Genomic DNA, 21,861 nt, shown 5'->3' with positions numbered 1-21,861 from the left:
GCTTTGGTTTGGTGGTTTTCTCTTCCCCCGCTCCCCCCCCCCCTCTTTTTTTTCCCCCCGTTTTCCTTTTTTTCCCCCCCATATTTTTTTCTGCGGGGAGGCTGGGCCCCGTCCGTCCCGGCGGGATGCGCCTCTGTGTCAAAGTCATAGGAATGGGAAAGTGTCCTGGAGCAGTTCAGGCTTCCATTTTGAAATCCTGCGAATAATGGGATCCTCCTCCTTATTTATTTTTTTCCCCACCGTGACTCGGGAGCGCGGCCGCAGCCGTGCCTTGCCCGCCCGGGGCCGGGGCTGTTTTGGCTGAGCCGGCCTGACGGGGGGCTGCTGGAAGCGGGAGATTTACAGAGCTGCCTGAGACTCGCTTGGTTTGGGGCTGAGGTGTGCAATAACGTACACGAAAATGCCGGAAGACCTAGCAGGATTCAAGTTACAGTTTATCAGACTAGCTTTTCCTGGGAGAAATGGAGATGATTTAAAAACCAGGTTGCTTCTCCCCTTAGTTCATGGTTATTACAGTATCTGTATTAATGTGTTACCTGTGGGGATTGTAATTTTCCTTCTTAAAATCTTTAACAGAGTGAAACACTAGTTCTTACTTTAGGCTTCTCTGGACTTGCTTTGATGTCCTCTTCCCCCCAGAGGGACAACCTCTTTGAAGGGTGTTGCCCTTGTCCTTACATTTGATCTGTCTTTTTACCCAGTCAAGTTTGTTGGGGTTTTTTTTGACATTATACTCATAGAAGGCATATTCTGTTTGGACTTAAGATTATTCTTCTTTTTTTCACAGCTGAAGGAATATCAGCAGAAGAATAGCCCTGGAGCAACTGCAGGAACCAAGAAAAAACGAAAAACTAAAGAAGGCAGTAGACCTGAGACTCCCACCAACGATGACCGGCAGCCTCCAGAGAATGTGAGTGTCTCATTTTTTCTCCCAAATTATTTGCTGCCTCCTTGTTCCTTGGTTTCCCAAACAACATGACTAGAGCCAGGAAAGGGTTATGCCGGTATAATACATGAATGGCGTAGACGCCTGTGTTGCCAGCATACAAAGTGTGCTACAGTAGTTAGCAACTACCTCTACTGGAAGGTGCATGCTAGAGTCAGGGTACATGCCGAAGCGGTGTCTGAGCATACAGTGCTGTCGTGCAACCCTGGGTGTGTCCAGAGCTGCTGTTTTGAGGTGTGTGCTCCTAACGAGCTGGAAGATGCTGGTTTCTTTGGCTACCTTTGATTGACGTTTTCTCTCTGTCCTTTTCTGAGCTGTTTCTCTTTCCCCTTTTCTTTCGCCTCCTTTAGATTCAGAACATTCTGAAGGTGCTGGTGTCAGACCTTAACCGCTCCAATGGGGTAGCCATACCCTCATTGGACAAGAGGAAGGTGAGGCAGTGCTCGTGTCCCTCGCAGTGACTCGCTCTCCCTGCTGCATGCTTCGGGTTCTGTTTACACTGACCTCGATTTTTCGGATGGAGCCTTGTCCTGACATATCCACTGTCAGTTGCTTGAGTTTTGTTGCTGTTTTTATTAACATGAAGCTATTTGTTAACATGCGTTTCCATTGCTCGTAAGTGTTTGTTTCCTTCTGGTTTATGTCAAAATTAACATGAAAAAGTGACCTTTGTCAAAACCTCTTCCTTGAGATGGTTGAGCTTTGAGGAAAACATGGAATTTGGGCTGAAGCAATAAACTAACAACCACTGAGGAAAACTGCACTAGGAAGAGGTGGTGTTTTCTTAGTCTGTATTTCTCCTGTTCTGCATGTCATTGCTTTATTTCCTAGAGCCTTGTTTCTGATGGGCATGTTTCTGCTCATCCCCAGGCAAGCAGCTGCCCTGAAGTAAGCTGTCTAGTTATTCCAGCCAACCCATTTTATGACAGGCGATGAAACTTGCACAGGTGATGTACAGTCTGGCAAGCATGATGGGTTTAAATATGTTTAGGCAGGAAGTCAGATACTTCAAGCATTTACAAGCTTTAGCATCTTCATATTCCCAAGCTTCTGAAGAGGAAAGGGCAGGAAGTACGCCAATAATCCAATAAGCGATAGAAATGTGTTCAGGAGCAAACATAAACAAGGAGTCTTTTTAAAAAATGCGTTTCAGCCAGCCATATTTAAGTAAGGCTCAAACTGCGATAGAAACTCAGTGAAGTCAAATTTTGTAGCCCAGAATTTTCTTCCAGTTTTCTTGTACCAAAGCTCTGCTTTTCATTGTCACTTGCATCATTTTGGTAGCTTATTTCCCTACTATTGTTCCACTCTAGTTGTCATGAAGTAACTCATTATTATATTTACTGCATATCCATGTGTCTTCAGCAATAAATATAACTAGAGTAATCACCAGGGGTACCAGAGAGGTGCAGTGAAACCTGCAAGATGGGATGGAGTTCACTCTGAATTGCCTTTGTATCCCTTTTCTCCTTTTTTTGGTGTGATAATACAGCAGCTGTTCTGTCCAACACACAGAGTGAACAGCAGATAGTTCCTCCAACTGGACCTTGCGTGTGTAGGTTGTGTATCAGTAGAACTTGAGTGACATGAAGACTTACTGCAAGCTTTGTGGGTGCTGGATGTGCCTGCCTAGCATCAGAAAGCATGTTTTGATTGAAGTTTCACTCTTGTCACGGGGACAGTTTTCACTTAATACTTGTAAACTCCGTGCAAGTTTGATGTCAGAGAAAGAGACGTTTCACACTGGAAGGTGAGATGAAGATGGGTGGTCCAGCGCTGTTGCGGAGATGGCATTTGGTCTTGCAGTGAAGACCTGCGTGTGTTTACAGTTTTAGTCCTGTTCTGGAAATGGAGAATTTATTACTTCTGTTCTTTCTTGTTTTCCCAATGTGGTTGTTTTTTTTTTTCTCTGCTTCCTTAGCATGGAGAGATACATTTTGATTGGATTGGCTGTTATGGAATTTGTGGATTATTGTGTCTGAGGTTTTAGGAATAATTTGAAAACTAATCTTTAATTGCACTGTGTAATGAAAGAAAGATTTCTCTTTCCAGTTGCCGTCTTGTAAAAATCCTGAGTCAGGAAAATGCTGTTCAGAAACTCACTTGATGCTAATAGGGCAGAAAAGCTGATCATTAGCGTCTGAGCTACTGCTACCATTGGTGTCTTAATGTGAGGCAGACTCCTCCCGCCTCACCCACTCCAGCTTTCTTGGCTGTGAAACACAGAAAACCCAACAAAATAGGAGCCTTTGTGTGAAAGCAAATGGATCCTACTATATGCTAAGCTGAGCAGAATTACCAAGTTTTAATTCTACATTATTAGACCATCACAGTGCATAATTTCCAGATAAGTGTTTTGCTCCTTACTCTTTCTGTTTCCAACAAACTCAGCTGTTCAAATAGGGGTTTTTTTGTTTATTTATTTATTTATTTCAAAATTGCTTATAGTGGAGGAAGAAAGGAGTTCTTGTGGTTAAGGCATGTTACTGGTTTTTGCATCTTGAAGCATTAAGCAAAAAGAATGTCCTGATCAGAAAAAAATAAGGAAACCTTTTTGAGATGCACTGGGGCAGATATTGCTTCTGTCCATCTGATGTTCTATATTGATGAATGCCTGAACCAGGTAACCCGTAGCTGGAGGAAGTAAGGGAATTCCTGACCTTCCTATAAGCACCTAACATATATTGCTTCTCAAGAGCACAAGTATCTGTCCTGCTAAAAAAGAAATTTAGAAAATTGATTGTTTCCCTCTGCAGTCTTCCAGCTTATTGCTTTCATTAAATCTGTCTTCACTGTTATGATATTCTTCCTGCTTGATACATGAATGAAGCACTGAGCAGGTAAACAGGGAATGCCAAGAGAGATTTCTTGTTTCCTGCGAAGTGCCAAGAAGGAAGCGATTGAAGTAAGAGGGAGCTCTTTCAGGTGAAATAGCAGGGAGCTGCAATATGTTGGTGGGGTTGAATGCTGACAGATGATCTCATTTGCTTCATAGTGTTGCTAAATTAAGACTTACCAGAGCTGGATGATGAAATAAAACAAATTGCCATAAAACACTAGAACGCTGCTCTGGGCCTTTATGGCTCTCTGATGCTGTACAAGCTAGAAGAAGTTGTCCAGTTCACTGTGTCATCAAATGCTATTCCATTTGCATCAAATGCAAATCCACGAAGGCTGGATGAGAACTTGCATTGCTGTCCAGAAATAGTTTTTTGGCCATTCTCTTTTCTGTTAAGATTCTTCTAATCATGGGATTCATAGCTCCAGAGGGCCACAGGCACCTGCTCCCAGCCACGCTGAGTTTGGCCTGTGCACAAATGTCCTGTTTCTAAACTTGTGGTCCGTGCCATGCCACAAACTTCACTGAGTTTTAGACAGAGCATCTTGAGTTTGACTAACCCAGTTTTCAAGTAGTCACTAACTTGTTCTTTTCCATCTTAATTTTCACACAGTGATCTGTGTTTTCCCCAGACACATCTTGAAGGTAGTGCTTTTCAAAGCAGAGTGACTACCATCTGGCTTTGCCCTTGCTTGCTTTTTGGCAATTCCTTTGCAGTAAATCGAGTGTACAGACTTAAGAGTTTGGTGACATTATTGCCCCATGTTAAAGAAGTGAGTTTGATTATGGGATATGGGTTCTTCAGACTGGCTCTGAGAGGGCACAGGTCTGGGACAGTGTTCATGGGTTGATGCAGTCACCTGTTTGCTCTGGGGAGACCACAGATTCCCTTCCATGTGTTTCTAAATGATTGATTGTTCACATCTGCCTAGTTTTCACAGGCAGATCACAAGGTGATGTGTTCATGTGTGTTTTCACTCATTTTGCATGAAGGCTGTAATTCCTGTGATGTGTTTTGTGACAGGCATACTTTGACAGTGATGTTGCCACTCGTAATGCTGAACAGCTTGCTACCGATGTCCCTGTGCTATCTAACAGCAACAGTCTACCTAGTTGTGGTTCTGTTCTGCCTGCTCCTGGGAGCATGCAGCTGACACAGGTTTGTGAATCATCATGAATATTGCCATTGAACCATTGAATATGGGTTAGCGATACCACATTTTTTCTGAGAAAGATGATCTTCATAAATATGACATGACTAGTTCAACTACTCTCCTGTTAAAAATACTATGTTTTCCACTCTCCATCTAGTCATCATCTGTCTGTGAGAGCAGAGAGAGTACTGGCATGCACATGCCCCTGCGTTTCCCAAAGCTGCTATTTTCTTTCCCCTTCTTTCCTATTTCATTAGCAGAAAGTGCCCTTTAATAATCTGCATTTCCTTTCACTACTCAAAGATTCAGTTGAATTTTTCCTAGCAAAGCAAAGCGTTGATTATACTGATAAATAATGACCGCAAACATAAAGCCTGTAACACTTAAGTTTCTCCATTCCAAGAAACCTGGGCTCACACAACTCAGAAATTATGTGAAAGCCAGGACTGAGTTGGTGGTTTTAAGTTCATCTTTCTTTGGGAAGCAGTAATTACAGGTACTGTGGAACCTGAGCCCAGATGTAATCAAGTCTTAGTGACATATTCACAAATGTGACTCCCATCTTCTTTTACAGGCTTGTAAATTTTTGTGTTTCAATCCACAGGTTCATGAAGCTGAGGATCATAAAAATGCTTTAGATGAGAACAGGTGAGCGTCTGTGCTTATTTATCAAACAGCTTTGCAACAGGATCCCAAAGTGTCCAACAAATTAAGATTTTATTCCTCCCCAGTACTGTTACGATTTGGGCAGTTCTGTGGGAGAAATTTTGCATCGCAAGGTCTTTCTTTTTTCCCAGGTCTTTCTCATCAACAGAAAGTCTCCGCCAGTTGTCTGAACAACTCAATGGCCTGGTTTCTCAGGTATGGCCTCATTTTGATCAATTTGCCCTATTAATTCTTGATGTTTGATGTGGAGCTTTAAGCAGTCAGCTCAAGAAAACACTTCAAACTCAGAGGTGTCTGCAGACATCCCACTAAACAATAAGATACTTAAGCATTGAGAAGCAAAAAATGTAAAATTTCAGCAGTAGGAAGAAAAGCAGAGTGGGATGAATCAACAGTATGTATTCACAGAATGATGTATTCTTGATTTAGTGGAAAAGAATCTGGAGTCAATCTGCATAATTCACTTGTCACAGCGGGAGTCTGCATCTATCCTTAGCCAGAAAAGTATGTTTTCTCTACCTGTTTGTGGCCCTTTGAAGTGAAAGGTGCTGTAAGAAGTATTATTATGATAGTTGGTTCTTACTTAATAGTGATTCAGTGCCTTGGGGAATAAAACTGACTTACTTGACTGGTTTACTTCTAGTCTACGTCGTATGTGAATGGGGAAAGTGCGGTTTCTTCCACAAATATTAAGGAAATGGAAGTAAGTTGTTCTCAGTCTATTTATTTTTTTTCTTCTTTCTTATTTGCTACTGTGGATCACTTATTGGGACTCTGCTTACAGCAGTGTTAATGAGACCCAACTGAATGCATAGTTCACATACATTGCTGTCTAGTGTTGTCTTGTGCTGTAATCGGGGAGCTGTGGTCAGCAGTTGGAGGCAGGTATCAGAGGTGTTTCCAGTTTGGGGACTGGAGATAATCTGGCTTCCGTGCAACTGCAGTTCTTATTTCTGATTCAAGTCTATGCCAAAATGAAGCCTCAGCAGAAATGGATAAAATTTGTTGGTGTCCCAGCTGCTTTTGTTGAAACCATAGATTTTGGTTTGTTTGGAGAATCTGATTATATCAAACTGTGATAATGATTTATTTTTCTATCCTTTTTAATTATTGCTTTTTTCCTCCCCTTCTCCTTTTATGCTCCTTCCTTTTTCTCCTGTCTGCATGTGCCCATCAGACACGTTACCAGGAGCTGGCAGTAGCCCTGGATTCCAGCAATCTAACTAACAAACAGCTCGTTACAAAGATAGAGGAATTGGTAAGAAACAATCCAACCAACCAATTTGACATTGTCTTTGCTGCTCCTCCATGCTCTCTGGGTGTCTGCAAGGTTATGGGTTCTCTCATAGTGCCACAAGGAAGGCTGCTTACACAGCAGAGGATCAAAGTCTAAGGCCACTTCTGAATGTATCAGCTCATCTGAGGAACAAGAAACAGAGTTTTGTTGTTTCCATTTAAGTGTGCTCTGTTGGCCTCATCATCCTTTCCCTGGATGATAAGCATCCTGATAAAACAGCTATTTCTGGTCCTGGTCTGAATGCCTGAAATACAGAATTCTGGGGCTGGCAGCAGTGTGAAAACCTGTTTTTGCAGGTGGTGATGCTGTTCTAAATATATCAGCAGAGTGGGAGCAATAGGTCTAAGAGAGAGCCTGGGGCTGGTTTCTGATCATATCCTCAGCTTCTCTTGGCACAATGAATGAACTGCTTTGTCCTGTGGCCTGCATGGATTCCTGCCGCTGCTTTTCAGCCTTCAGCTTTAACACTGCAAGAAATGCAGCTAAGTGGACTTGTTTCAGTCTGAAAAGAGCCTTTCTTGTGTGAAGTACTTTTCCCCATTTTGTTCCTCTCTCTTGAACTACACTTTTCCCAAAGCTCAGCACTTCCCAGTGTATCCCATGACCCCTCTTGTTTTACTTTTGGTTTTGGGTTATTTTGGTTCCATTCTCTTTCTTTTAGTCTTTCAGCTGGGCTGCAGAGATACCTGGTATAGTGCTCTGCCCACCCAGGACTCTCCTTGTTTGCCTGTTTTTCTGTTTGGCTGGAACTTTGTAGGGCCTTTGCTGCATTTGTGGTCTGGCCTTTGCTTTTCCTGGTTATGTCGTACACTGGCATTGCTAGAATCAAACCCTCTAACTCATTACTCTTCCATCTGTAGTCATGTTTTAAAATACATTGATGTAGTAGTAGTAAAGAAACAGCTTGGCTAATGTCCACTCTTTGCGAAGGGGAAAAAGTACTAATTATGTAGTTACTTATGAGGCATCTGTGAGAAAACTGCTGAAGGGGAGGGGTCAACAGCAAATGGCAAACACAGCAGCACAGTTTGTGTGGCAGCCTGGGTAGATAGCTGCCGCTTTTGTCCCCTTCAACCTGTAACTAAAGATGCATTATTTACAGTCAACAAATCTCCAAATACTTAGAATCATAGAATCATAGAATATCTCTGGTTGGAAGGGACACTTCACCCATAAGATTGACATTGGTTAGGACGGAATTATCCTTTTCTTTGCATTTGGCTTCAGCTCTTTCTCATGCCACCTTTTGCAGAAGTCTGCCAACCTAAGTGCGGCTCTGCATGACTTAAAGGCCAGTTGTTAAGTGGGGTAAAGGTCTAAGGTCTCAGTTAAAGGAAAAGACTATGGGTTTTGTTTGGGTTTTGTGGTTTTTTAAAAAGCATTTTTTGTGATTATGCTAATACACCAAGATTACTAAGATTAATTTCATAGATGTGAGATGCAAGTTTAACTGAAGTTGGTGGATGCTCAGATCTAAACATACAGGGGTTTCAGTAGTTGTATTTGAGAAGAACTGTGGTAATGTACTGAGCAATGAAAAACATATCTGGCATATAAAGTATATTTATTAGTGAAGGGAGCCCCAAATCTATTATTTTTAATAGCCAAGATGAACTTCCTAGTCTTCTACAGACAGGATAATGGAAATTCTGTGTGCATTAATGGGGGATGTATCCTACTTCATTAAAGTGAAAATGTGTTTCAGCAGTATGAGAGTATTTTCTCTTAATACTGGTGCATCAATTTTCTTCCGTAGAAACAGCAGAACCAAGAAGCAGTGAATCAGCTGGAGAAGGTAAAGTGTGTCCTATTTTTGGATAGATACAGAAATAAGTGTCTGTTTCTCTGAGGAGTAGAAAGCAGAGTGGACTGTGGCATGGCCCTATGTGACCTTGTCTTATGTTAGATTCAGTTTCATTTGTAGCATAAGGTTGAATATTTTGACTTCATAAGTTAGGCAAGACAGGTAGTGTTCTTACTTTGACAAAAGCTAATGTTTAAATGCTTACTTCATAAGTTAGGCAAGACAGGTAGTGTTCTTTGACAAAAGCTAATGTTTAAATGCTCGAGTATTGGAGGAGTGCAGTGGAGGCAGGAGATTACAGCTGAAGTCCTTGCCAATAGCTTGCATTCCAAACATTGCCACGTTTATGCTAGCAGTGATTGCGCTACGCTGTCATTGCCATTCTAGGATGGATAAATAATGAAGCAGTTCAAGTAAGGGAAGACTGAAGTATGTCTTTAAAAATACTGGTATCATTTAGATTCTGGAAATAATACCGATGAATCACTGCTTTTTAGTTTGACATAAAACAACAAGGGTTAACTATTTACTTCTTTGTGCTGAGTAGGCTTCATTTGTTTATACAGGAAAAGAAGGAGTTTGAACAGAAATTTTCTAAAGAGCAAGCAGCACTGAGGGAACAGCTACAGGTAAGGCAGATCCTCCATTACAGTAATACCACCTGGCTTCTGGTCTTTTCTGGATTACTGACCACTCGTAGTCTTTATCCTGGAAGCCACGAGTCCATTCCTTCAGGAAAACTGGGAGTCAGGCAGCCAGACTGTACTTAACTGCAAGAGCTCTTTACTTTTACTGAATTCCCCTTTTGTGACAACAGTGATGTTGCAGTTACAAGCAAAACAGTTTTGCACTGAGCTGATTTTCCTTTCTCAAAGGTTCATATCCAAACTATTGGGATTCTAGTTTCTGAGAAGTCTGAGTTGCAGACAGCCCTTGGACATACTCAACAAGCCGCACGGCAGAAATCAGGTAATTGACTGTGAGCACTCCTGCTCAGGCTGTTGGTTAAACTGTAGATTTCAAGTCACAGACATGATAGTTGCTGGCAGCCAGCTCACAACGCTCACTGACTCCTTAATGAGCAAAACTTGGCTCTGTCACTGCTTCTGTCATCATAGCTGCCCCCAAATGGGAGCATGTTGATCCCCTGGCATTTGAGGTTCTTTTGTGCATCACTGAAGCCTTGTCAGCCCTGTTTGGGCCTGGTGACTACCCCAGACTGTTCCTTTCTGACTTTCTTCTGATTCTTTTAAAACTTTGTTCCCTTTTTCTCCACCTTCCCTCCCACACAGCTGTCATGTTAATGTAGGTTTTACCCGAGCCTTTCATTCTGAACTAAATTTGAGCGATTTATCCTATTAGGAAAACCCCCCCAAACCCAAACAACATATTATCTATTGTTCTGCAAAGGAAGTTTCATCATCTCCCTCTAAAAGTGAGGAAGGTAATTACTGAGAGCTTTACTGCCCAGAGCTGCTAGTGATTCACCTGTAAAGCCAGGAGTGGTCTACTGATTAACAACGCTCTGTGCCGCCTTAAGAGCTGGTTGACAAAGTAGAAAGTGCTGCTCAGCCAGTTCCAAAAAGCTCTTTGTGGTCTAGTCTCAACTAATTCTGTTCTGACTTGTTCAGGAGAAGCTGAAAACCTTGCTGCTCGTTTACATTCGTCTCGCCAGAGGGTATCAGAGCTAGAACGTACTTTGTCCTCCATCTCTATGCAGCAAAAACAGTCAGAGAAGGTAAGAGTCACCTCTGCTTATGCTTAACCAGCAGCTCTGCCTTTGGCCATTTGCCTGTCACTACACTGCTGCAAAGTCTGTAGTCCCTGCTTAGAGAAGAGGCAGAAATTAACCTTGTTAATTGTTAATTAACCTTGTAAAGCCCCATATTCTCCATGATGAAGGCAAACTTCATTCAGGTCTCTGTGACCACTAATCATATGGTCCAGTTGCTGTCTTCAGATCTGGCATCTTCCTTCATTAGTCTTGCCAGCTGCACACAACAGAAGCCTCACTGAGGCCTCGTCCCAGGAGGGTCTCCATCAAACAGACACTTTAGTGTTGATATTAATCCAGATTACTTGCAGAAATAACCTCTTGTTCAGTTAGTAGTATCACATTTGAAGAGACTGAGCAGACTTATTCCTGGCAAATTCAGGAAGCTCTAAGCAAATCTGTCCTGAGGGTTTTGCTGAAGTTATGACCTTTTCCACTTTAGCTGATTCGCTAAATGTGAAACGAAGTATTTTTTGAACATCTTATTTGTTTGGCTAAAGTCTGTAGATGAATCAATAATTTCCTTTTCCTCCAGCATAATAAAGAGTTGGTGAAGGAGCGAGACAACCTGAAACTGGAACTGTACAAACGAAGGTAAGTCCGTTCTGCTTGTAACTGCAGAGCCACAAAACATAACAAGGGACACAGACCACAGGTGGCGAGTTGCAAAGTGGAATATTCAATTTAAAAAAAAAAGTCACTAGATGTGATGTTTCTGTGATTCTAGCTGCTATGAAGAACTGGATTGTAAATTTATGACATGGACATCAGTAAACCCGTAGTATGTAGAGTGATGCCACTATAATTTTTTGTTCGTTTGTTTCAGCAAAAGTAGTGAGGAAATAAAGCAGCAGAATTCGGAGCTGTCAGAGAAAGTTCACTCCCTGGTTTCCAAGAACTCAGCTATGAAGTTGGAAATGGAGGATTTGCATAAGAAACTGGAAATGGCTGAACTGATGATTCAACAGGTAACCATAATGCTTCTGGGATGTGAGGGTAGATCACACTGGTCATCGGCAGACTTTGCTTCTGACAGTGGGGGCAAGACTTAACACTTGTTTCTAAAGGAAGGTGCAAATTCCCATCAAGACATCCTCTTAGTAAAAGGCTTTCAGCCAGGCCTCTGAGGAACAGAAAGTCTGTATTCTGAGGAGTTGGAGCAGTTGGTCTGTTAAAAGAATGTTACACAATATGAGAGGGTGACTGAACATACCAAGTGTGAAAATACGGTGACTTTTCCTGCTTTTATCTGTTCAGCATTTTGGTTACTCAGTTGTTGTGCAGTCTCACTGAGAAAGCAGTTGAGCAGGGGTGGTGTTTGTACCCACCCTAGCAGAAGGTGGTGAATTGGACAACAGCAACTTGAAGGTCAGTTGGGGAAAGTTAGGAGAAGCAGTCAGTTAGAAAGGGAATGCGTGAAGCCAGCTGTTCGCAGTTCAGAGAGCAAGCTTGGTGTTTAGGTGAGCCTGTGAGGGAAGAAACTGCTCTTTTTTTTTTTCTCCCCAGACAGTGGCTTAAGTTACTCTTGAAATAAAGCCAACTGCTACTCTTCTGAGAAAAGTACTGTGTCTCAACTGAACCAGCCTTGCTACTTAGTCCACTGACATGTTCCAGACATTGGCTTTAAATTCCTGACATGTTCCAGACATTGGCTTTAAATTCCTGACATGTTTGACAACCTTTAAGGTCACAAGTTTTTATACCATCTGATCTGGCTGATCTGGCTGTATAATACAGACTCTGGAAATGCATGAAGTTTCTGAGTCAAATGATTTGACTAAAGGGCATTTTCTTAATTAAAAAAAAAAAGTAAATATAAAATTGTTAGGGAAGAGCTGCCCAGTCCAGCCTGTTTTATAGGGCTAAAATCTTAAGCTTTTTGATTTTAATCCCCCCTTTTTTTTTCATTGAACTTGACTGTGAGTTGGAGCACTTTTAAAGAACTATAGAAGGTTACAACATGCATCATGTGGCAGGTTAATATCAGGGGAAAGGCTACGCAGAAACTGAGTATTAGCATTTTGCCATAACTTCTTTTTTTTTTTTTTTTTTTGGCAGTTCTCAAATCAGGCAGGGAGTCTGGATGCAAACCAGCAGTTGCAGATGGTACTGGAGGAGAAAGCGAGCCTGGAAACCCAGGTTGCTCAGGTAAGAGGTTGTAAAAATATGATCCATAACTTGACGTCTGTAAAGAAAATGGTGTGGCAAAAGAATGCAGCCTCAGCTATGTATTAATACTGGTTTCTTCAAGCTTTATTCCTTAAGCAGTCACTGCCAACTTTTATTTAGCCAATATGATTTTCTTTGTGTTTTGTTTTGAACAGCTCTCAGAGTCGCTTCACCAGCTCCAGGCAGAAAGAGATCAGTATGTAGAGAAACTGAAGGAGGAGCGGAGCATTTGGCAGCAGCGGGTACAGCAGCTCTCTGAGCAGGTAACATCAGGGGCAGTATCACAGCTGCTTTTGACAAACACGGGCAGGACTAAATGCACCATGAACACTGTTTTAACTTTCACTTGTGTGGCCTTGCAGGTCCACACAATGGCAGAGGAGAAGGAGAAGCATATGGCCCAAATTCGGGAGCTGGAAGCCAATATTACAGAGCTGTTGAGCACATCAGGTATGGCTGCCAAAGTCGGGCTTCAGCTGCAGAGTTACCAGCTGGTTAACTGTCCCCATCGTGCAGGAACTTCTGAAGCCATGAAGGCAGCTGAAAGCCTGGTGACCCAAAGAAACCTTTCATCCTAGCAAACAGCAAGTGAACTACTTCAACTAATTGACCAGCAGACTGTTGATGTCTTTAGTATCTGCCTGACTGTACTGTCAGCCTCTCTGGCCCAGGAGTCTGGGGAGGCAGGATGCTCTTGCTAGGGCCGTGAGGGAGTTAGCAGCACATGGCAGGATGCTGTGCTTGGTTTTGGGGTCGTTTTGCTCCTTTGTTCCTCTCAGTGCCCTGCAGAGAGGATTGAATACTGTAGCTGGTGATACCTTCTGGGTCAGAGAGCCGTATAGGTTGGGATGTGCTTTGTGTATTTAATAGCAATATATGTTACACAGCGATTTAGCCCTTTGACTGAGCTGCTTTTGATTCCATTTCCTCAGCAGTTAAGCCCATGGATATTGAGCCTTCCTCACCAGCAGGGCCCACAGCAGCTGAGCTGAGTCTGCAGGAAGAGATTCAGCGGCTGCAGCAAGAGAAGGAGGAGCTGCATGGGCAGTACCAGGCCCAGGTCCGGGACAACGAGCAGCTGAGCCACCTCAACCGGGAGCAGGAGGAGCGGCTGCTGGAGCTGGAGAAGGCTGTGCAGCGTTACAACGAGGAGTCTGTGGACAGACAGCAGATCCTGGAGGACATGCAGAGTGACAAGGCCACAATCAGTAGGGCACTGAGCCAAAATCGGGAGCTGAAGGAGCAGCTGGCTGAGCTGCAGAATGGGTTTGTCAAACTGGTATGTCTCTTCCGCGCATCTTTCCCCACTGCTTCCCTCACTGGTGCAATCTTTTTGTAGCAGAGATGTAAAAAACTGGCAGAAGCATCATCTGTCTCTTGTCCTCTGAGGCTATGGATGCTCTGTCGTCTGTGATACGTATTGCTGTGCCAGGAGGTTCCCTGTAATTCCTTACTCCCTCAGGTGCTCTGGCAGATGAATCAATATCTTTGCCCAAAGCTGTTTCCTTTTCCCTCTCATCCCCTGGCAGCCAGGCTGTTTCTTTCCCTGAGTATTCCTCCTGCCCCCTTGAAGATACCCATTTCCTGTTCCCTGTATTTGCCCGTGAGGAAGAAGTTCTCAGCAGTCTTCTCTCCTGCTGCTGTCATTCTTACCCCTCCTGGAGCTGAATCCTTATTCTTGCTTCTTTCAATGTAACAGCTTTCCCTTTGGAGCCCTGGTAAACTGACACATGGCCTAGCTGCTGATTTTTCTTTAGTCCTTTCTGAACTCCTTGTTTTTGAATGTCTGTGGCTCTGTTTGGGATATTTGTACCACCCATCTGCTTTGGAGCTGACAGGCTGTGTGATGTGCCAGGCCTCTTCTTGGCACTGTCCCAGCACCGATTCTCCTGTCTCTTTCCTTGCTCTTCTCCCATCTTCTGAACTGTTCTGTAAGTTAACTGCCCTAAACAGTCAGTTTATGGCCTTTAGTTACATCCCAGAATAACACAAGGGCTGGCACCCTGTTGTATTGGGAATTAACGTGGTTTATTGAGAGTGTATATGTATGTTGGTTGGGGCAATTTCCTTATACAGTGGTTTTTATCTTGCAGACAAATGAAAACATGGAGGTTACAAGTGCCCTACAGTCAGAGCAACATGTAAAGAAGGAGCTGGCCAAGAAGCTTGGGCAGCTGCAGGAGAACCTGGGGGAGCTCAAAGAGACGGTAAGCAACAGCCGGTGGGATGGCAGGGCAGGTATGTGGCAGTTTATGCGAACTGCTGGCAACTTTCCAAACTTTGATGGAAGGATGGAAATTGGTATTGTAATGATCAAGCTGAGAGCCTTCCCCCATCGTCTGCTGTGGGGGACCAGCATGTGGGGGCAGATGGTGGCTGCCTGCCTAGTTGGTGGCTTTGGGGCAATGTTGACAGTTTGGATCATGTCACAGGGATCAGCTTTTCTGGCAGAAATGGTTTGATGTGATGGTTTGGTCTTGTTGTGTTAGCTGGAACTGAAAACACAAGAGGCTCGGGGGCTGCAGGAGCAGCGGGACCAGTACTACAGCCACTTACAACAGTACACCATGGCGTACCAGCAGCTGTCTGCCGAGAAGGAGGAACTGCACAAACAGTACTTGCTTCAGACACAACTTATGGATCGGCTACAGCATGAGGAGGTTCAGGGGAAGGTGACAGTGGAAATGCACCTAAAAGAGCTGCAGCAGACCAAGGTAACAGTAAAAAGGAGCAAGTGGAGAGACAGGAGGAAAGTGCTTAACTACATTAAGTATTAAGCAAAAGGTTGGACCAGATGATCTTTTGCTGTCCCTTCCAACCTGGGCTGCTCTGCAATTCTATGATTATATCCTGTGCAATAGAGGTGAATGATGCTTGCTGGAGCAGAAGCACTGCTTTTGTGTGTGTGTGGTGCTACTGCCTGAAGATGTAGTGACTGTTTGCAGTCTGCCTTGCGCAGGTTTTGGTGATCTTCTGCTTCTCCCTTGCAGGAAAGTCTGGAAGCTGTAGCTAAGGAAAACAAAGAGCTGCAGGCCCAGATCAGTCAGTTAGCAGCAGACCTGGATGGCAGGATTTTGCACCGACTAGATGGTGAGTGTCTGCAGCTGGTCCCCGGGGAGGAGGCAGAGCTGGGCTCTCTGGGATATTACCTCTTTGTTCACATTCCTCCTCTTACAGGAGATGGAGTTGAAAGTGAAGCAATGACCGAAGAAATCCAAAAATCTTCATTTGTGATTCCAGAGAAGTTTGAAAGCCATGAGGAAATGGTGAGTCTTAAAGGGTAGAAAAGCCTTTGGTTTTAGTTCTGAACAAACGTTTAGAAAAGCAGGCAGGTGAAATTGCAGAGGGGTTCCACTGGGTACATGGAGCAGGCTGATTATCAGCCGTGATCCCTGCCAGCTGAGGCGCAGTAATGAGGGAAGTGAAACACCTCCGTGTGTAGCAGCAAAAACCAAGACTTCTGCAGCATCCTTGCAAAGATCAGCTGGAAGGCTGGCAGTGGCTTTAATGATGAAGACAACTCAGCTGTCAGAGTAGCTCTCTAATTTAGCTGATGATCTTCTCTTTAGTTTGGAAGGCAGTTTGGAAATGGTGTTGAATTATCTACTAGATTTTTCTGTAAGTACAGTTATAATTGGAAAATACTGTGATCAAACAGATACCACGAGAGCTAGTATTTGACCTGCATATTTGTACTACTTGGGAATGAGAAAAGATGCAGTAGTTACTGCCTGGTTTAGTTCCAGGGCAGTCATTTAGTACTTTGGTTTCATACCCATAAATAAAATGGGGTGAACTGTTACTCTGTCCTGAGATGCACAACTGATCGTGCTTCATCCAGGAGGAGCACTAATGTGCACACTCTGGAATTCTTCCCAGGTCGCTTTCTTGACCCAAGTGGAGAAGGAGCGAGAGGACATGAGGCAGCAGCTGGCTGCTCAGAAACAGCAGTGCAGAAGCCTCCTGCAGCAAATAGCAGCTCTGAGGCAGGAGCAGCAACATCACATCACGCTGGGTGGAGGTAAAAACCTGGTACAGTTTGGGGACAGTGTGAATTAGAGAGGCACGCCTCAGCCAGCTGCACTGGCACCTGTGGAGCAGATCTACAGGTTTTGTGAGTACCTCATGTCCAAGGAGGAACTGTAAATTACATGTGTTCCTTCCAGATTCCACTATGGATACTGTGCCGGTGGAGGTTCATGAGGCTTTGAAAACTGCCATGGAGAAACTACAGGTAAGCAAAGGATCTCATCTTCTTTCAGCCCTGCTACCCTGCTCAGCTGGACTTTCATCCCGTCAGGCTCCTATAGCACGCACAAATTGTAGGGGAAGAAGTAGCAGATGTTCTGTAACAATCAGCTGCTTCCTAAAAACCTCATCACTGCTTGTCTCAGCACAAGAAGGCTTGCAGCAGTCCCTCCCACCCCCCGCAAAGACTGTGCATACAATGGCCTAACACATAAATAGCTGAAAACCAGACTGAATATCTTCACCCTGCTGGGATGAAGCAGGTGGTCTGCGGTCTTGGAGCTGAGTATGACCAGAGTTGTGCTGTCCCAGCAATGAGAAGGTTAAAAGGGACTTTGTTTCATCAGCCCTTCTGCTTCCCAGAATGCACAGCTGCTTTGTTATGCCTTCTCTGGCTGCCTCTCTCCTCTGTTCCTTTTTAGCATCAAATTTGAGACAAGTTGTAAAAGCAGCAAGATTTGTTCCCTAGGCTCAGACCAGTGTGAATAGAGGGGGTCATCTTTAACACAGGTATTTTCTGTATGTGAAGCAGTTCAGATGATTGATACCAATTTTTGTGTTCAGTCCCGATTCACAGACCTGATGCATGAGAAAGCTGATCTGAAGGAACGGCTAGAAGAGTTAGAACATCGCTGCATACAGCTGTCTGGGGAAACCGACACCATTGGTAAGTTTAGGTGACACCAGCCACAAGCTAATGCTTACTCAGTGCATTATTTATTTGGGGAATAGAAGGTCCCCAACAGCTGTTGGAGCTGGAGCCCTCCAACTGCCAAGCAGTTCCGGTCTCCTACTGCTGCCTAACCAAGCTCGATCTCCAGTCCAGGGTTGGATTTGCTGGATCCTCATGCCACATAGTTCTATGCTCACTGTAAGGCTGGTACCCCAGTTGTGCTAACACTTAGTTCTTACACTTCTCTTTTATTCCAGGGGAGTATATTGCATTATACCAGAGTCAAAGGGCTATCCTCAAGCAGCGACACCAGGAGAAAGAGGAGTACATCAGCAGATTGGCTCAGGACAAGGAAGAGATGAAGGCAAGGAATCCTTTCTCTAGTATTACTTCGAGCAAGGCAGGCTGGGGAGCACTTGCACAGTCCAAACCTTTACATGCTGTCCTTCAGCTAGCTTTAACTTTGAAGTTCCTGATTTTGTGACACAGGCAGGACTGCAGACTGTAGCGCAGTGTGTGTGGCCACAAGGATGTGCATGATTCATAGGCTTTCCTTTACTTTGGTACAGATGAAACTACTGGAACTGCAGGATTTAGTGATGCGTCTGGTCAAGGAAAGAAACGAATGGTACAGCAAGTATGTAGCAGTGGCTCAAAACCCAGAGCTGTTAGCAAGCCAGAATGAAAGCGTACTTCCAGTGGAGAGGCGCATTGAACTGAATGCTACTGATGGAGAAGGTAAGCTGCAGCCAGGACAGGTTCTGTAAAATGGAGTAACCCAAGGTCTCAGTGTTGTGCATGGAGGGGAAGAGTTACCTGCTTGCCTTGTCTGTGTTCCTTACAGGGTTACGAGAAGTCAGTTTATCAGATGAAGCAGAACAAGAGGCTGCTGTTCTTCATCAATCCAGTTTCTCCCCTACTGACAGTAAAGCTGCTCAGCCAAGCCAAGAAGACCCCACAGCAAAGCAAATAATGCAGCTTCTCAGAGAAATCCAGAACCCTCAGGAGAGGCTGGGTTCCCTGATGGAAAACCCCTGCATTCCCTTCTTCTACCGTGCTGATGAGAACGATGAGGTCAAAATCATGGTAGTTTAAGTGGCGCTAAATCTTATTTACAGCAATTTTCTATAAGCCTGAAAGGACTTAACTGACTTGTACGTGCCCATACCTCTGCTCAGTGCCCTTGGTCAGAACAGCTATCTGCTTTAACAACATCAGGAAAGAGGGATTGCACAGATGGAATTTGAGCATCAGACCTCATCCTCCTTTTCTCTTTCTTCTGTTACTTGGTGTGCTTGGAGTACAGGCAGACTCGAACCAATCCTGGGAGGCAGCTGGTGCTGGCACCTCACCTGGGCCGGGTGCAGGCCGGGGGGAAGGGGACTCCATGACTTCAGGCAAAATGACTTAATCCCTTATCCCAGACTGCTGCCAGCAGCCAGCAGCACCGCAGTGACTGAGCAGCGGTTCTGATCCCTCACTCATGACTGTAATCAGCCTAGTTCCTTCCAGGGCTCCTGAACTAACTTATTCTGGTAACAAACTCTTTGGACTCTAAAACAGGTTGGTTTTGTTTCATACTATGTATCTTAAACTTCCCCCTTCCTTCTGCAGCCTGCCTCTCGCAACTGTATCTGAAACCAGCCTCGTCAGCCAAAAGAGAGGCTCCTGGCTAGCTGGGCAAGGGGAAGGGAGCAAGGGTTGCCTTTTGAGTCTTTTTGGTTACTTGACAAAGCTTTATGCGGTTCTTGGGAGTGGGGTGGAAACGTAACTGCACTTTGAAGGATGATGTGTTTCACTTGTATGTGTCTGAAAGTTTTATTTATTTTAAAAAAAAAATGGGAGACGTAAGTAAAAGGAAGCCACTTAATAAACATGCTTTGTTTTGAATTTCTGGACTCTAGGGGTTCTAGTTCTCCATCACTTAAATTTCATCTTCCCCCATTTTGGTAAGGAGTGCATTAGATGGGTGGAATCCATGATCCTGTGGCCCTGTTTAAGTTCCTGGGACACACACATCAGCAACAGAGGCACCACCTAGCACTGCCTTGAACTTGTAGCCCTAACTCTAAGGAGAAAAAGCATGGTGGGAGGAGAGCAGACCCTGAAGTAGGAGCAAAGCAAAGTCCTTGGGGGTGCAAGCATTGAAGTAAACTTGCCTTTTGGGTAAGAACCACCCCTTCTTAGGATGATTCATTTCAGCAATGGAGTTAAGGAAGACCACAGGGGAGGTTTAAGGGACCGGACCTTAAGTGGCAGGCCTCTGTGGTCCAAAGACACAAGCCTGGGCGAGTGCCTCAAGAAGCACGCACCGCCCCGTTAACCTGTTGAGCGATGCAAGCACAGGAACATGGTATCAGTTTTTTGGTTTATCAACAACAGAGACCATTCATCTCTTCTGTGTCTGAGTTGGTCAAGCTTTACACAGCACGGTAGAACTAGCTTTTCTTCTACTGCCAGACGCAGGTTTTTGTTTTTTTTTTTTTAAATGGTTCATTTTGACTTTTTCCTTATGCAACTGAAAAAAGGGTGTGCAGAACAATTGGTGCTTTGCTACAAACCCACCCGGGGAAGATGGAAGCTGGTTCTTTTGAACTTCTTTCGTTTGAATGGTGCTAGCAGCATCTGTCATTAGCACAACACAAGTGATGGGTTTGTGTACATAGTGTATCTCTGTAAAATGCTGTATATTCCTTAAAGATAGACTAAGCTTTTGGCAGTGTTTATGGCTGCTCAGGCTATTCCTAAATCTGTATCATAACTCATGGGGGCAGGGCTGTGATTTAATACAGAGCATTATTATAAATGGAATAAATATTTATTGGGTGTTCTACTCTAATACTGTGAAGGAGACAAGAACAGCAAAGGGCTGCAGAGGTGACTTAATCCTGTTACAAATTTGCTTTCTGAATAAACTTATTCAGATGGGCACCAACTAGATGTATTTCTTCTGTCTAGATGGTCTCAAAATTTGGCCAGGAAAAAAAAAAAGAAAAGAATGAATTCTTTATTAAAAAGGCTGGCCTGACTCTAGAAGCACCTGCCCTGGCATTGAGTCAGTTTTCCCTGAGCATTCATGAATGTTTCCTCTTGGCAGACTGCTGCCAAGCCTGGGACATTTCTCTTGGCTAGCATTTCACATCCAGACTCTGGGTTCAGATTCACATTTCACCCTTTTCCCTTTAGGAGCTTTTCCCTGACCCCACCTTTACCTGGGGTGAAGTAAGAGCAGGCACAGGAGCAGGAACTACTGTCCAGCTGACACACAACAGCCTCTGCACCTCTAATTTAAGGAAAAATAGAAAAAAAATGCTTCTTAAAAGCCATAAGCACCAGCCAGCAGGAAACAGCTGTTACACTGGGAAGAGGACACTTTGACAAGGTTGTAGATCCATGGACAGGATTGCACCTTGCCTGGGCTGGGTAGCCAGGATTCTCATCAGAACATATTTAACCTTTGATAACCAGCAGATTAGAGTTTCTAGTTCTGCAATATAAGGCTCCAATATTTACTTGAATAAATACATAGTTTTGCCTTCAAAAAATGTAATATTCTTAAACAACCCCCTTATGTATAACACCAGGGATAGATGGAACAGTTCCAGTGAGGGGGTAAAAAAACAGGACAGGGTAGGGCAAGCAATGGTTATCGCCTCAGTTGAGTAGAAGCTGAAGTTACAACCCATGAAAACATGCAAGATGCAAGACAGAGGTAGCTAGAACACATGTAGGAAGGAAGCACGAGAGATCTGGTCTATTCACTCAACCCACACCAGTATCTACTATGAATAAAGTCTTCAAGGAGATTTTTAGCTTATTAAAGTCTTACTAGGGAGGGAGATTGCACAAGTACCACAGCCAGCTGTAGCCAAGAGCACTCAGGGCTAAATTAGGCATCAATAATATTACGGCGATTTAAGTCAGCAACCCCAATGCTCCTGGTTTCTTCCTGCAGTAGCGCTGGAGCCCCATGGCACAGGGGCTTAAGGAACCCATAGCACTGTCATCCCAATGATTGGCAAGTTCAGGAATTATGGAGAAATGTGGTTGTCACTGTGAGAAGCTGTGACCATGATCCGAGACCCATAGCCCTCACTGTTTTGGCATGGAGACACTAGGGAAAGCCTTACCCAGTTTATACCAGGGGAGAAATCCCACTTCAGCAACTTCCAAGTAGAAGCTGGCCACGTGTGTTAGAGTGCACTTCAGTTACAGAGGCCTGAAAGACACCACTTGACAGAGAAACTACAACTCAACACCTGCTTGCTGTGTTCCACAAACACCCTAGGCA

The 21,861-nt window shown here is 44.1% G+C and overlaps 1 protein-coding gene across 1 annotated transcript; it reads left to right on the top strand.

Moving 5' to 3' along the window:
* Positions 1-125: 125 nt before the first annotated feature.
* On the top strand, positions 126-20,457 carry GOLGA2 (golgin A2). Its single transcript, XM_035889922.1, has 28 exons — positions 126-143; positions 788-910; positions 1,297-1,377; positions 4,810-4,944; positions 5,544-5,587; positions 5,737-5,800; positions 6,249-6,308; positions 6,783-6,863; positions 8,659-8,697; positions 9,273-9,335; positions 9,582-9,675; positions 10,338-10,444; positions 11,016-11,074; positions 11,307-11,448; positions 12,539-12,628; positions 12,805-12,912; positions 13,012-13,099; positions 13,585-13,928; positions 14,743-14,856; positions 15,139-15,363; positions 15,640-15,739; positions 15,827-15,915; positions 16,529-16,670; positions 16,816-16,883; positions 17,462-17,564; positions 17,828-17,934; positions 18,140-18,308; positions 18,415-20,457. The coding sequence occupies exons 1-28, from the start codon at positions 126-128 to the stop codon at positions 18,663-18,665; spliced, it is 3,108 nt and encodes a 1,035-aa protein (XP_035745815.1). The 3' UTR covers positions 18,666-20,457.
* The last annotated feature ends 1,404 nt before the right edge of the window (positions 20,458-21,861 follow it).

Source organism: Egretta garzetta, unplaced genomic scaffold, assembly GCF_000687185.1.
Source record: "Egretta garzetta isolate BGI_Z169 unplaced genomic scaffold, ASM68718v1 scaffold190, whole genome shotgun sequence".
Classification (NCBI taxonomy): Eukaryota; Metazoa; Chordata; class Aves; order Pelecaniformes; family Ardeidae; genus Egretta; species Egretta garzetta.
The sequence above is the reverse complement of the archived record's forward strand: the minus strand, read 5'-3'. Positions and strand labels throughout refer to the sequence as shown.

What these genes read in the sequence shown, in the direction of transcription:
- GOLGA2 (XM_035889922.1), top strand. An exon ending in TCAATGGCCTGGTTTCTCAG is followed by an intron (nt 5,801 to 6,248) that starts GTATGGCCTCAT and finishes GTTTACTTCTAG; the next exon opens with TCTACGTCGTATGTGAATGG. An exon ending in CTGGAACTGTACAAACGAAG is followed by an intron (nt 11,075 to 11,306) that starts GTAAGTCCGTTC and finishes CGTTTGTTTCAG; the next exon opens with CAAAAGTAGTGAGGAAATAA.